The following is a 14,425-nucleotide window of genomic DNA, read 5'->3' on the forward strand; positions in this document are numbered from 1 at the left end:
GGACCCTGAGCAGGGCAGCAACTTGGCAATGCCAGGGCCACAGGTGAATTTGGGGTTTCTTCAGTTCCAGTAATGGAGGATTTAGGAAAGGAAGGGGGCTGCAGAAAAGAGAATTGATTCAAGGTTGAAGAAGCAAAAGTTTGCAGCAGGTCATGCTGACTAGTTGTCTCTTCCTCCAGGTGCATGAGCTTCTTAGATTTAAAAACCTTTGCACGATGTTAAAAAAAAAAAAAAGGCTGTAGGAGCTTTATTGCTGTACAACATCCAGCAGTACAGTCTGTCAAATGGGGCCTGAAAAATAGATCTTATTGACAGTTTTGCTTGACACAGGCAAATAGGGCAGCCTCCTGCTTCCATAGTTTTGTGTGCTGCGTGTAGGTAGCAGCCACTGTAGGGGGACTTGTGTGGGCAGCGTGGAGGTGACGCAGCACCCCACCTCCTCATTGATGCTTTGTGCTGCCTCTTCACCCCAGCCTGCCTCTGGCATCCAGGGAAAGCATAGCTGCCATGATCTTTTTCAGGCTGCTCCCTCTGAATAAAGGAACTGACACATCTGTGTGAGCGGAGTCTCATTGCAGAGGACAGATTTATTAACGAGACAGCTCTCCTTGGTGGATTACTGTCCAGTCATCTGTGGAAGCCTCTCTCCCTCTCCCTGACAAGTGGACCGGCTGCTGCGGGGTGCCTGCGGTATCAGGTGCAAGTGCAGATGATTTCTGCTGAGCTGGGTCATCATGCACCCTTCCTCATCTGTTAAGCAGCACTGTTTGAGAGTTTGCCTCCCTATGAGCATCTCATATTTTGATAGTGGCTTCTCACATGACATCAGATGCCATCGTTCTGAATTGCTTTTCTTGGTTACTTCTCCACTGCAGCAATGGGGATCCCTAAATTAAAATCTTCTCTCAGCAATGTTCATGACCCCAGTAATGAATCTTTACAAGCCCAAAATGCTTTCGGCAGAACAATCTGGCAATTGCTTATGCTAAATCTGTTTCACAAGGGTAGTCAGGTGTGTTTTGCAGGCAGGCAAAAGCAGTTAGAATGGATTATTGGCATACCTAGGAATAGTGAGTGCTGTGTTTTTTATCAAAAATAAGAGAAACATGGGACCCAGTTTTCAGGAAGAAAAGAAAGAAGGCAAATCACATACTTAGGTATAGAGGGAGGTTTACTTTGGAAGAAAATCAACTACAATTTCTTCATAGGGAAATTAAAAAACCCTGCAGGAGATGCCACTGTTTCAGGTTTAGTGGCTGTGCACATTTGCTGCACACAAGCCTGTGCATGGTCCATGCAAAGAACCCTGCCCAATCCCACCCCACCAACCTGTGCCTGCAAGGCTGCCCATGCCCAGCCTTTCAGAGGGCCCTCATTGAGGCATATAAATGAATTTTGGTTTGGTTTGGGTTTTTGTCTCTTACAAGAAGGAATGGAGAAAATATTTTTTTTGCCTTGCTGTATCCGCTCAGCCGTATTTTTTCCCTCTTTATACTGCCTGGGGCCTCTGTTCCTCCATCTCTTACCTGCTTTCCAAAAGTACTGGATAATGCTCTCTTCCCACTCAGTCATCACCTTGGTATTTCAGTGGGTTTAACAATAAGTAGACAACACTATTCCCTCACCTGTCTCTAGAATACTTTTTATTTGGAAATTAATGGGTCCTTCTCTTAGTCTGGGATACCCACAGCACGGCACTTTGCTCCAGGGTCTGTCTCACTTGGCAAATCCAAAGGGACTTGTCTTTTGCCGAACAGTAATCCCAAAACAGAGCATCAGAGAAGACTGTTCAGGGCATGTGCTGCTGTCTGGAAGGTCAGGAGCTGGTGAGCAGTTGCTGCATGGGCAAACATTTTCTCCAGCACCAAAACCCATCCATGAAGCTGCTTTTATCTGGTTTGTTTCAGTGATTCACTTTACAGTCATGCAGGCAGCAATGCTGGCAGGGTTGGGCATGGGATGGAGGGAGAAAGGCTTAGCATGAGCAGGGCAGGAACTTCTTAAGTTGGTGTCATAGTCTGAAAAACTCATCTAAGCTGCATCTTCTGAAAGAGATTTCAATGTGCAATTTATCAGGGTGCCTTCTGGGCTTTGTGACAGCACAGAACTGTGCTGGACTCATATTGGCTTATTTGAAAACTGCATGTAAAATACTTGACAGATCAGTTAAAGTCACTCATTTCCCACTAGTATCATCTAGGTCCCACAGTTTCTTATTGCAGAATACACAAGCTGCGAATAGCAACATCGTGTAATGTTCACACTTGATGATTAACATCTCTGGTGAAAAAAAGTCATAGGAAACCTAACAAAAGGTCTGTTAGTCTTTCATTAGTCCATATCAGCTTGGACTACTTGCCAGTTTGTTAACTGGTGTTCAGCGTTTTTCTGTGTACAATTCATACCTAAAACAAATAGGTGTGAGGGTGACTTAATGTTTACAGCACCATCTTAAAAGTGAAAATATGTAGTCAGAGATCTCCATTTGGATGGGGTTTTGAATCAGAGAGTTCTGTACAATTTGCCACAAAGAAGATGATTTTTGTTTTCTGCCGGAAAACTTCTGCCCATGAAAGCTGACTTACTGGACCTCTTACCTAATGACCTGTGACTGCCTCAGGACCATAGCTGCACTTGCTTCTCTCTTTTTTTCAGAAATGAGGTCTTAGGGATAGGGCTGCCAGGTTTCTTGCGCAAAGCTAAGGTGGGGCTGTCTGCCTGTGAAAAACCTAAACGAAATTCAAGAGCAGCACATTCTTATGCTCCATTTCTAGTAGGCTAGTGGTTAAGGTGGTGGCACTTGTAACATTTAAATGTTGTTTCTGCCAGCCCAAGTTTTGAAAGGTGGTTTTGTGACTAGTTGAACTCCATACATGCCAAGTTGAGTCTTTGAACAAAAATATCTGTGTAGAAAATGTATTTTGTGGGGAACAGGGATTCCTTCAACTCCAAGGAGGCCCTGCCCTGAGCAGGCTCCTCAGTGGCTGGAGAACACATCAGTGGCACAGGAACAAACTCTGTGTTTGTGGCTTCTGGGGAGGAGGAGAGGGGAAATCTGGGCGAACTCCATTGGGACTGCCCCCATGAGGTCCCATTGAAGCTCATCAAAGCCCCTTGCATACAGAGGTCAGCTAGTCCTGGGCTTGAAGGGATGCTGTGACTTTTGCTGTGTAAAGACAGCAGGAGCTGACACACAAACACAATGAATTGCTCACTCCTTCTGGGAGTAGGGCTTTTTTGGTTCTGGCATGTTTTTAATCTGGGTTTATTGTTTGTGGTTTTATTAACCCAGGGAAAAGATCTATAAAAGCCAGGATTACCTCCACAGGCTTGTGTTGTGTAGTGAGTGTAGAGCAGCTGAAGCCAGGACAGTGGCCTTATCCTGTGGTTTGGGTGTTCTTCTGTTGGTGTTTTATATAGATGTATTTTTTAGAACCTCATGCTTCGTCATGTGATGCAGCAGCAATAATTAGGCAGAAACTTGCTGTCCCTGCAGATGCTAAGATTGCAGGATGACATACTCTCACCAGATGACAGCACAAACTGATATTTTTAGAACAGCCCGCATCAACTGGTCTCCCCAGTGCTTTCCTCCTTGGATCAGCAGTGCACAGGTTTTGTTACAGAATGAGTCTTTGCAAATTGTCTGTCTCATGTGAATGAGCCATAATGATTGTTTAGAGCTGCAGATCAGTGTTGGTCCCTCCATATGTGGTTTGCCTGATAACTGGGCTGGTTACAGGTGGCTTTTTCTTTGTTGATTCCTTCCTCTGAGCCAGACTTTTAAATAACCCCCATGAAAGCATATTTTCTTGAAGAAGTGCGTAATAAGAGCTCCTTTTTAGAAACATTGCGTCATGCAGCTGAGAAAAGGTCAGAATCTTTTTTTCATAGCAGTTGGGCACTCAGCCCAGGTGATGAACTGACAGCTGGAGAGGTTTAAGTCTTGTGTTGATGACAGCCAAAAAAGCTCAGGTACAGTGTGGGCGTGTGGGAGTGCTTGTTTGAGTAGCACTGTGTGCTGATAGCCAGCCTTTCTGTCCTGGCCTGGGGAAGGGAGATGAAGGAGCCAGCCACCCTGGGCTTCTGGTGCCGATGGTGAAGGATCTCTAGCAGGATGTTCCCATCAGCACTGTCCCTGAGTGGTGTGTGGGGGCACTGACCCCGTTAAATCAGGTACCTGTGGCTGGGTGGTGGGAATGCCCCACTCTGGTCCCGTCTGCCAGAGCTGTTTAATCAGCTTTTCCACTCAGATTGCTGCACAGGGTGGCAGTTATTGGAGTCTGGCCGAGGGGACATCTGCCGAGCAGGAATCGGATGGGGACACAGCTCAGCTAGCGGAAGCTGCTGTGCAGCCACGGCTGTCTGCTATTACTCCAGGAAAAAGGCCACTTTTCCCAGATGATGCTGTGGAGAATGGCTTGTGCTTATCCACTCCTACAGCTGAGCTGAATGTCCTGCCCGTTGTTTTTTCTTTGCACTGCCTACATCTCCTGGCTTTTATCTACATACAAATGTAGATGAAATCTGGGTTTGAGGTAGGACCTTTCCTCTCTTGCCTTTTCTGCCAGTTGTAAGTTATGATAGAAGATGTCCTGTCCTTTATCAACATGGTATTGGCCTTTCATTTTCAACTTAGCACAGAGGAAATCAAGAAGATTTGATTTCCTCTTCCTGTTTCCCTTCCATAGCAGGGAAGATGTTTTAAAAATAGGCTTGGTACCTGGCAAAGAAAAAGAAGCTGTCTATGAGCACATTCAGAATAACGGGTACAGAGCATATTTCCGTAGCACTGTAGACCCATAATTCAGGATGGCTCTAGCCATGCAGGTACCTTTCACTCTAAAAGATGTCTGTTTTTATTCAGATTCAAAAACGCAAGCAAAATCCTTCTCTGGTTTTGCATAGGCGCAGTTACGCATCTTTTTGTGATCCACAGTAGACATCTCCTTCCCAGTGCTCCCTAGTGCCTAAAGAAAGTGCAGTGATTCCAGCTGATGGGCTCTACCCCCCCCACCCCCCAAAAAAAAAAAAGTTGTATTTTGTGAGTATTTTTGGCCTTCTTCCTCTAGTCCAGCAGCATCATGCCTAAAAAGAGCTACCCGGGCTGATGTCTCAGTCATTGGCAGTGTCACCCATAACTGGCAGGATTTCCATCCCACTCCTTTGGCTCCTGAGCAAGATGCAGGGGATAAAATTGACCAAAAGGTTGTCAAGTAAGAAACCTGATGACCTTATGGAGAAAAGTTGTCCTGTATCTAAGCTGTCCTGTGTTGGCCAGGGCAGAGGATGAAAACCAGCCAGATGTGATGGTTCTCAACAGCAATTGTGTATCAACAGTGCTTGGGCTCAGAGTTTTCTTTTCAGCTGTAAAATGGGTAGAAGGGACTTTACCCACCTTTGTGGGTAAAATGAACTGCCTAGGGGAGCAGTGGATTTTCCTGTGCTGGAAGTACTCCATACATGACAGGATCCTGAATAATCTATCCTAAGGTCCTGCTTTGAGTAGAAAGTTGAACCAAGATGATGCTGATCCCTTACAGCCTGGACTTCTATATTATTCTCTAGACCAGTGGGATATCAGAACAACCTGCTTCTTCTAAATAGTTGTGGCAGCTCCCTACAGTTCTTTCCCAGGGAGCTGGTACAGGATAAGAGAATGATCTGCTGTCTAAAGTTGCATTTACTTCCAAAATACTTGGTTGTCTCCTATAGCTTGCAGTGCTCCTTTGAAGAAGAGCAGCAACAGAAGGAAGAGACACTTTTGTGCTTTATGTGTTTGTGCAGCTACACGCATTGCAACATTTTAGCTTCCATAAGTCCTGGTTCTGTGCTGGCATTCTTCCTCTTTCCATCCTTCAGCCCTTATTCTCTGCCCCCAGTTCTGAGCTGGGAAAGACCTATTTTTACACGCAGAATATAAAGGGAAAAAGCGAAGTTGCAACATGCCTGAAAGTTCGGGAAATAAAGTCGCATTAAGTGGCTAACTATTTTTTTTTTTTTTTTTTTGTCCCTGGGCTTTGTCCCCTGACTTCAGTGTTGTCCCTCAACATAGGGCCATCCTAGTGCAGCATGTGCTAAGCTTGTAGGGTGTCACTGTGGCATTGGGATTTCCAGTTTTTATTGTGCTTGAAATATAAATCTCATTCTGTAATTTTGTCATTACAGAAAGACTGACCACAGCAGTTATCTTCCTTACTTTTTTTTAAACAAATTCTGTGTATATTTCAGTCTTCAGGTGTGAAACTTAATTTTTGAGCCTACTCCCACTTAGGAGTAGAAGCTCTGTTGCTAGAGGCGATGACAAATCGAAGGGCAGAGGCACCAGAACAAATGCACATCTGTCACTAAAGGGCACAAGTTCCCTTGAAAATGTTTGCGTCCCAAGTGTCTAGACAGTAGAAGTAGTTACTGGGATTTCCTGTCCCTGGAGAGTGGTTGCAAAGTGGTACCCAGGGAGAATGCTTGTTTTACAGACCTCTAAAAGGTGATATTTTCCAAGATGAGATCCGCTCAACAAGCCTTCCAACAAAATCAGGAGATCCATGTTAGGATGTTCATACCATAATTGTGTAAAGGAGCACACAGCTTTTTTTTCCAACAGAAAATTTTATATGCTGGTTGCTGTGTTGGCTCACTGATGAACCAGGGCACCTTATCTATGCCCTGCTCTGGGGAGCATCACCACGTCACTTTTCTGTTCTGAAGAAATTTCCAGTGCTTCATAACTGGCACCATTTGGAATCAAGGGGAGAAAGCAATAGGTGGTAAGTGATTCTTCAGGGCTGCTGTGATGGTGCACAAGCTGGCATGGGGCCTGGGAGTCCAGTTAAGTGGTGGAATGATGTGAGACAGAGGTGAAGAAATGTTGCTGGAGGGAAATTAGAAGCAGTCAGCTTGGCTACAGAGTAGATTGAGAGTAACATTTGTAACTGGTGAGTGGCAAGGTAGGGGATGAGAGGAAAGAGAATAGGACAGAAGAAAGGGGCATCTCATTTTCTGTATGTCTGTTTGCAAAGCTTTTAGCAGGGCTTTTTGCAGTAGGACAAGGGTAGGGGTTTTAAACCAGAAGAGGGTAGATTTAGATAAAATATAAGGAAAATCTTTTTTACAATGAGGGTGGTAAAGCACCACAACAAGTCGTGGTGCCTGGGCAGTGAGGTGGTGTATGACCCATCCCTGAAACTGCTCAAGGCCAGGTTGGATGGGGCTCTGAGCAACCTGATCTAATTGAAGATGTTCTTGCTCACTTCGGGGGGATTGGACTAGACAATCTTTAAGGTCCCTGCCAGCCCAAAGCATTTGATGATTCTGTGATAAATGGAGATGTAGCTGGAGCACTTGTTTCCCTACCTTGATAGAGTTTTCATCGCTGCCAGCCCAAAGCATTTGATGATTCTGTGATAAATGGAGATGTAGCTGGAGCACTTGTTTCCCTACCTTGATAGAGTTTTCATCGCTGTGGGGTAGCAGGCTGCTAACTTAGGGTAAATAAGCTTTTTGTGGTGGGACAGAAAGCAAGACTGTGTGAGTCTGTTACAGACTTCAGCAGGGTAATATGAAAGCAGGCAGGATAAGACTTTGATCTAGCTCTTTTCATTTTTAATCCATTTACAAAATCTATGTAAACAGAGCTGTGAAAATGGAACATAGTTTGGTTCTGCTGTGTGATGCACACCTCAGCTGTGCAACTGTCTCCAAAATGCTGGCACTGTCTGAAGTACAGGTCACACGAGAAAAAATATTTGGCAGTGCCATTTCCACAAAAGATACTCAACTTAACCCATCTTCCGTTTTTTTTTTTTTCTCATCACTTGGTTTTGTAGTATAATACTTCACATAGATTTTTAATTTAAGCGTTAAGCAATACTCTGATGCTTTATTGGGAGTTTCTGTACTCTTTTACTTTTAATCAGTAGCTTTATTCAAAGTCAGCAAGACTTCTCATATGTGCCACAGTTAAGCCCACACTCAGGATAAGTGGCAACTGCCTGACAGGGAGCTGACTTGCTGGGCTGTGGCATTTGTGACCCGAGCTTTGCCTTCAGAGGATGCTGTGCTTTGGGAAGTCACTCATTTCCAGACCACTCTGGTGCTCAGGCTTTAAGAGGTAGAGAAATGGGCTTGCACTTGTTTGAGCTGCTTACGAGCCACTAGCCAGGTTTTACTGAGGGCTACCAGGCCTGTCTGGGTGTCTTCTGCTGACCTTGTTGTGGCCATCAGGGCACACCAAATGGAGTCTTTGCCAGGCAAGCACATTAACGAACGGCCAGCGTTAATTTACCCTTTGAAAATGAAGAAATCAATATGTTGATCCAGTCGGAAATCCCTTTATTCACAAAACAGTCTACCCCAAACCCCTTCACGTAATTAAGGCTAAAGCCAAATTTTGTTTGGGTGAAATGCACAATCTGTCTGCTCCCTAAGCTGTGCTGAATGAAGTTCTCCCCTAATGGCGCAGGGAGCAGCTGTCACACTGTTGCTCTAATAACTATGAGACAAAATGATTAAATTTCCATCAGTCATTTAACATTATCAGAATAGGTCATTTTAATAAATTGTTATCATAAGATCAGTGCCTGGCACCTTAGACAGGAGACAGTCTTTGAGTGATCCTCCTTGCAGGAGATGCCTGTCCTGGTTAAACCAGCAGTTCCACTAAATTCACCATTGAGGGTGCCTGCTAGCAGGGTCTTTTGAAAGTAAAGACATTCCTGTAATCAACTCAATGACTTTTTGGTTTCAGCCAGTGTCCCCTTGTTCCTGCATTGTATAAAAAATCATCAATCTTTCGCCTTGGGAAAATCCTCAAAAGGGAGTAAGTGGTGTGAGGGGACTAAATAATTTTTCAGAAGCCATTTCAGAGCCAGAAACTACTTGCCCAGCAACACAGATGTCTACCAAGTGGACTTACTGTAAATGTGAGAGGATTTCATGGGAATGTTTAAATGTACATACTTTCCAAAACCCCATGTGGTGCCTGCCTAAGTCTTTAAGCCACTGAGTACTTTTAAAACTCTGTCCCCTTGGCCCCCTTGGTTGAAATGTTCATCTGTTTTCAGTGTTTTACCTACCATGTTTCTTCATAGTAATCTCCATGCTGTATCCAAGGTGTCTTCCCCACACTTCTCTCTCTGCAGAGAAGTTTCTTGGCTAGAGAATAAGGTAGACTCTAACCCAGTTTTTAAAGCCAGCTAGACCCTGTCTCTTGCTGGTGTGTTGTGTGAGCAGGAAAATGGAAAACTCCAAAATCCACACTGAAATTTGTGGCTCCTTACTGTTTGTCTTGAGCATCCTCTTCACCTGTCCTTCAAGGGTGGTGGTGGATGTCAAACACTTAGAGAAGATTTATTCAGCTCTTTGGTGATGCTGAGAAGAGGTGATAGTGAAAAATGGAGAAAAGCAGGAAGATTCTTCACTGCTTCTACCCGGAAATGCGCTTAACAAATAGACAGTGCACTGTGTTTCTGTAAATCAGACTTGACCATGATTTTTCATCAGAAAGAGGGTTTTTTTTCTGTCCTGTTTGGGAGAGGCTAAGCTATCAAAGAAACACATGAACCTTGGCAAGGGAAAAGTATTTTCAGGCAGGGTCATCTTATCCCTTGCTATATGTTTGAAGCTCCTGGGTGCAAAATTGCTCCTCAGTGTAAGCTGTTGTTTTGTTTGGAAGTTTGCTTGGTTGTCTTTTTTGTTGTGGTTTGGTTTTTTTGTTTATTTGGCGTTTTTTCCTGTATGCAGTAATCTCACTGTCTTTTCTTCTTTTTCTTTTCCAGGCCCTCAAACTGACACGAGATGTAGAGAGAGAACCCTTTGCCAAATCTGCTGTCAGCAAGTGGACAGTGATACTGTTTACAGCTTACAACCTTTGTGAACCCTGCATTATTTTCCTAATGAAGCAGACTGTTAATAGGCCCCTTACTGGAGTGAAGAACCTACTTTTTTTCTCCCCCTCTTATCTTTTTTTTTTCTTGTTTTGTTGAAAATTGAATTCATTCTGAAGTATGCAAAATCTTCCTTTTCTGGGATGGCCAAGCACCTGCTGTGGAGACAATGTTCAGCACCATCCTGTTGAGAACACACTGTGTAGCCTTTACACTAGTTACTTGTCAATGATTATGTGGTGTTTCAATATATTAATGGTTTATGGGATGTTTTAAGTTGGCTTTCCTTTTTGGAAGTTTTCCCTATCTGCCCATCCTCCCCCCCTACAGCCTCCAGTTTGATTTCAGTAGATTTTTAATAATTTTTGCTTTCTCTCCCTGGGGAATATGAGGCACTGTGCACATGTATGGAAATGACCATAACCCAACACTGCTCAGGTGTCCGGGTTTTCTGAAGATGCAGTGTTTGTTAGTCCGGTCAACCGGCTGGATTCCAGAGAGGGGATGTGCGTGGCCTGTTTGTTTGTTGGGTTGGCTGGTTGATTTCTTTCTTATTCTTTCTTTAAGTTTAATGGTACACCCCTGTTTTTTGTGAGGGTCAGCCCAGAGCTGGTTGCACAACAAGGGAAGCTGGCGAGTTTGCCTCTGGCTCATGAGGATGGACTGACAGCAGGTGCCATCGCCCTCGCATGCACTGAGGCAGGAGCCCCTTTCCTGCCCACTGGAGCAGGCTCCCCTCCTGCCTCACGTTAGCAAAGCTGCCCTCACTGCCCTCACAGCAAGCTGGTGAGGAGCTATGGGCTGAGCTGCCACACAAGGTGGACATAGTCACCTGAAGAGATGTGTTGGAAAACACAGAAATTAAAAAAAACATAGTGGCTGGGCATTGGCAGGTGACTTGCAGTGACAATGCCAGGAGCTGAGGCACAGATCACTGCAGGGTGCGTTATGGCATTAGTGATCCTGTTTAATTTTTTGTTGTTTTGGACGTATCCTTGATTATTTCTTCCTTCTCATTATGTATAATCCATTGTGGCAGAAGAAGCAGGAGTGGGAATGGCAAGGTGACAATATCATACAAATGGCTTTTCATATGAGCATAGATTGTAGCAGGATAAATTACACTGAAAGACAAGGCAGTTTTATATATTTTGCTTCTAAGATTTTCTTTTGTAAAATGAATAATAATTAATAATAATAATGAATAAAAGGTATGGTGCTGTATAGATCCTCTCTATAATCTGGAAAGATTGATTACTTTTTATTGGTATCTTGGGAGGGAGGGATACAAAAAAGAGGGGAAAACACCAGTGGTACATAGGAACTTGGTATGAAGAGGTTCTGAATAGGACAGTGTATACATAATTCTCCAAAGCGATATATGAAGTTTTTGTTTCCTTTGCATAAAAGCATTATGCATATAAATATATAAATATATTTTATTATGTACAGAAATTGATCATTATGCATGGATGTTAGGAAAACAAAACTAGCATTTTAACCCAAAGTCTCAATGCATGAGTTCCCACCGACCCGTGTCCCTTGCAATGTGGAGTGACTCCCTCTCGCCACTGCCACCGCACATGCACAGTCATGCACCAACACTCACACACATTTGTGGGCCCTTCCTCACTCCTTACTTTACAGGTCCCTGAGGTGATTTTGGTGAAACAACAGCTCCTAGTGTGATGCAAGTTTTGGTTTTGTACCGTAGCCTCCATGCTGTTTTCTCATAAAGATGCACCTCTTGGTTTCTCCCCCCAGTTATGACTGTGTAGGCTCTGTGCAGTTGTGGTTAGCATAGCCCTGTAACATATCAACTCTTCCAAGCAGCCAAGGGTTTATCATTTGCCTTTTAAGGAAACTTCTCTTTTCTTTTTGCACTGAGGGGTTCTGTTTGTTAGCATGTGGCCTAGTTTATTGCATTCACTGGAGCTGGCTGGTGCACCTTGCCCATGTCTATCAGCAGCCAGCTTCCCAGGATGCTTGTGTGACACAACTGAGCACTCTGCTTACCTGAGTGCAGTTGCAGGCACCTTTTACGGAAATTGGTCATCACTGGCCTCCTCTGAGTGTGTGCTGTTAGTTCTTAACTTCCTGGTACACCCCAAAATGTGACTTGCCTCTGGTGTTTCTTTCGCTGAGGTGCCTCTGCAGCTGCTGCCCTGTGGCTGGACTTGTGCCCCAGCCCCACATTCAGGCTGTCAGCAGTGCTCACTCGGTGGGTCCCCATGCTGAGGTGCAGTTTTTGATCCCTACACAGATGAGCCTCCAGTGAGACCCGTGGTTCTGCCCAAAGACAGATCTCCATCACTGACAGATCAGTAAAACCTGACTCAATGGCATGGCCGAAGTGACCAAACCCCGTAATTTGTTTTTTTTTTCTTGGTACAGATTCAGTTCTTGTCAAAGGCAAGGGAAGGCCTGTTGAAAGCTTAAATGAAGATACTGCAAATTCTGCTCTGTTCCAGTAACTTAGCCTGCTTGGGTTCAGAGGAACTGTTTCCCACTGGCAGAAATGAGAGACAAAACTATGGCCTGCTCCGTTCGGAAAATGGAGGAGAAACACTTGGTTTAGAGACAGCCCATCAATGGCAGAGAAGTTTTTTTAAAAGAAATAATAAAAGCATTAGTGGCTAAAAGGCTTAACCTGCCTCTCAGCAATGTCAAGGGGAGCATTTCCATTGGCATGGCTGGGATGGCTTGGGCCCCTGCTTTGGAGATCATTCCAGCACTCACTGAAGAGGTATGGACTTGGCCAGCCTCTTCAGTTTGGTTTGGTTTCTGTTGCTTAGTTTTGGGGCCAAATTTTTCAAGCAGAAGTGCCTGGTGTCAGGCACCAAACACCGGGGACTCCAGCATGGTCTCAGGGGGCAAGCTGCTCTGCCCTCGTGGCTTCTTGAAGGAAGGGGAGGTGACAGGTTCCCCCAGCCCCAGGGAAAGGTCATCTCCTTCTACACCTGCTGAGGTGCCCAGCAAAAGCCCTTCACTCCAGAGGTGCTAAATAAATCTCCCTGAATTCAAAGGGCCAGTTATTTAGGTGTCAAAATTAAGCCTTGAATAGCTAGTTTGGGGAACCTACTTTTTGAAAATTTGGGCTTTGAGTCTTTGAACATGTTTATGCCTAGAAGTTTTCCTTGTGAGATTGTGTAAAACAGATGTAGGTCAAGGTCACAATTACATGGGTATCTTTTGAACACTCGGTCTAAACAAAATGTCTAAAAAGGTGTTATTTATGCAGTTTCTAGTCACATTTTCTAAAAAAAAAAAAAATTCTCTTAAGAATAATTGGATAGTTAAACACTGCTTAACTCCAGAAATTTTTGTGCCATTGCTTAAAAAAGTTACCTTTTAGGTCATGTATTTCTCCAAAATTATATCATTGCTTGGCAATTGGTGTCCTGTAAGTGTTTCAAGTACACAATATACCTTTGGAATTGCCAACAGATGCGAAGGGGGACCAGATACATTTCGTTAACTATGGGTTGGAAAAAATGGATTGTACATTTGGCTTCACATGTTTAACTTTTTTTTAAAAAAAGTTGCATGATTGGAAAAAATATGTATACAGTATCTGTAAAACTGTTTTATCTGTTTCTGTTTCAAGCCATGTAAATTGGAAGAATATTAAATCCACAGCCTTATCGTGCATGGCCGTCTTTACATACCGAAGAGCTGAACAGTTTATACTTTTCATTTGGGCTATCTTGTACTTTCATTTGAAAGCAGACACTCTCACGTTGCAGTCTTACTGAGGATTTTATATTTAAAAAGAAAAAAAAAGAAACCAACCCCCCCCAAAAAGAAAAAAAAAAAAAGAGAAAAAAGAAAACAAAGAAAAAATATGCTGCCCTGGAGGAATATATTACCTTACTACTCAGAGGTTGGAAGGAAGTTTGTTTTGGAGCAAAACCTGCCCCTTTCCAAATGAAGTAGAGACGCAGTGCTTACTCCACTTGGTGTTAGTAGATATTGCCTTGTGTATTCCATTTTAAATTGTAATCTAGTTTGTAAAAGAGATGGTGACGCATGTAAATAAAGCATAATGGATCTCTACATTGCACATTTGCCTTTGCTCTGTTTTATTGTGTCAGACAGACATGTAAACACAGGACCTGAGAAAGGGGTGACTTTCAAGCAGCAAATGAAAATTTAAGGGGGGAGAGGGGTGCTTGGGGCTGGGGAGGAGTCCCCAGCCTGCATCCACTAATAGCTGTCAATGAATATTGACATGGGCATCGGCCCTTCAATCCTTCAGCCAAGCCACTGTAGTTTTGGTGGTCAAATAACCCCCAGGGGGATCATTCACTGCTGCTGAAAAATCACAACGTTCACTTGGATCTGGGGACAGAGGGGGGTTGTCCCCAGGGGTGGCAGCTGCACTCTGCAGCTGCCTGACCTGGGAGAGAACCAGTCCAACTGCAGACCTGCTGGGAGGAGGGTTACATCCCCAACCACGGGCTTGGCTGGGTTTCAGACTGTTTTTGAAAAATGCCTGGAGTACTTGAAACCACCCGTTTGGGATTTGGGATAATAAAACC

The 14,425-nt window shown here is 44.1% G+C and overlaps 1 protein-coding gene across 8 annotated transcripts in view; it reads left to right on the forward strand.

Moving 5' to 3' along the window:
• FOXO3 (forkhead box O3) overlaps window positions 1-13,947 on the forward strand; it is an 88,629-nt gene extending 74,682 nt beyond the window's left edge. For 7 of the 8 annotated variants that reach the window (XM_062489926.1, XM_062489930.1, XM_062489931.1 and 4 more), the window contains exon 3: window positions 9,777-9,910. Coding sequence is in view for 1 of the 8 variants with exons in the window: in XM_062489933.1 (XP_062345917.1) it covers window positions 9,777-9,983 (207 nt within the window). In the remaining 7 variants the exon portion in view is untranslated. Of the gene's footprint in view, window positions 1-9,776 lie in introns of all 8 variants that reach the window. The other variant, XM_062489933.1, reaches the window with a different exon arrangement.
• The last annotated feature ends 478 nt before the right edge of the window (window positions 13,948-14,425 follow it).

This window comes from Cinclus cinclus, chromosome 3 (assembly GCF_963662255.1).
Source record: "Cinclus cinclus chromosome 3, bCinCin1.1, whole genome shotgun sequence".
In the NCBI taxonomy this organism is placed as follows: domain Eukaryota; kingdom Metazoa; phylum Chordata; class Aves; order Passeriformes; family Cinclidae; genus Cinclus; species Cinclus cinclus.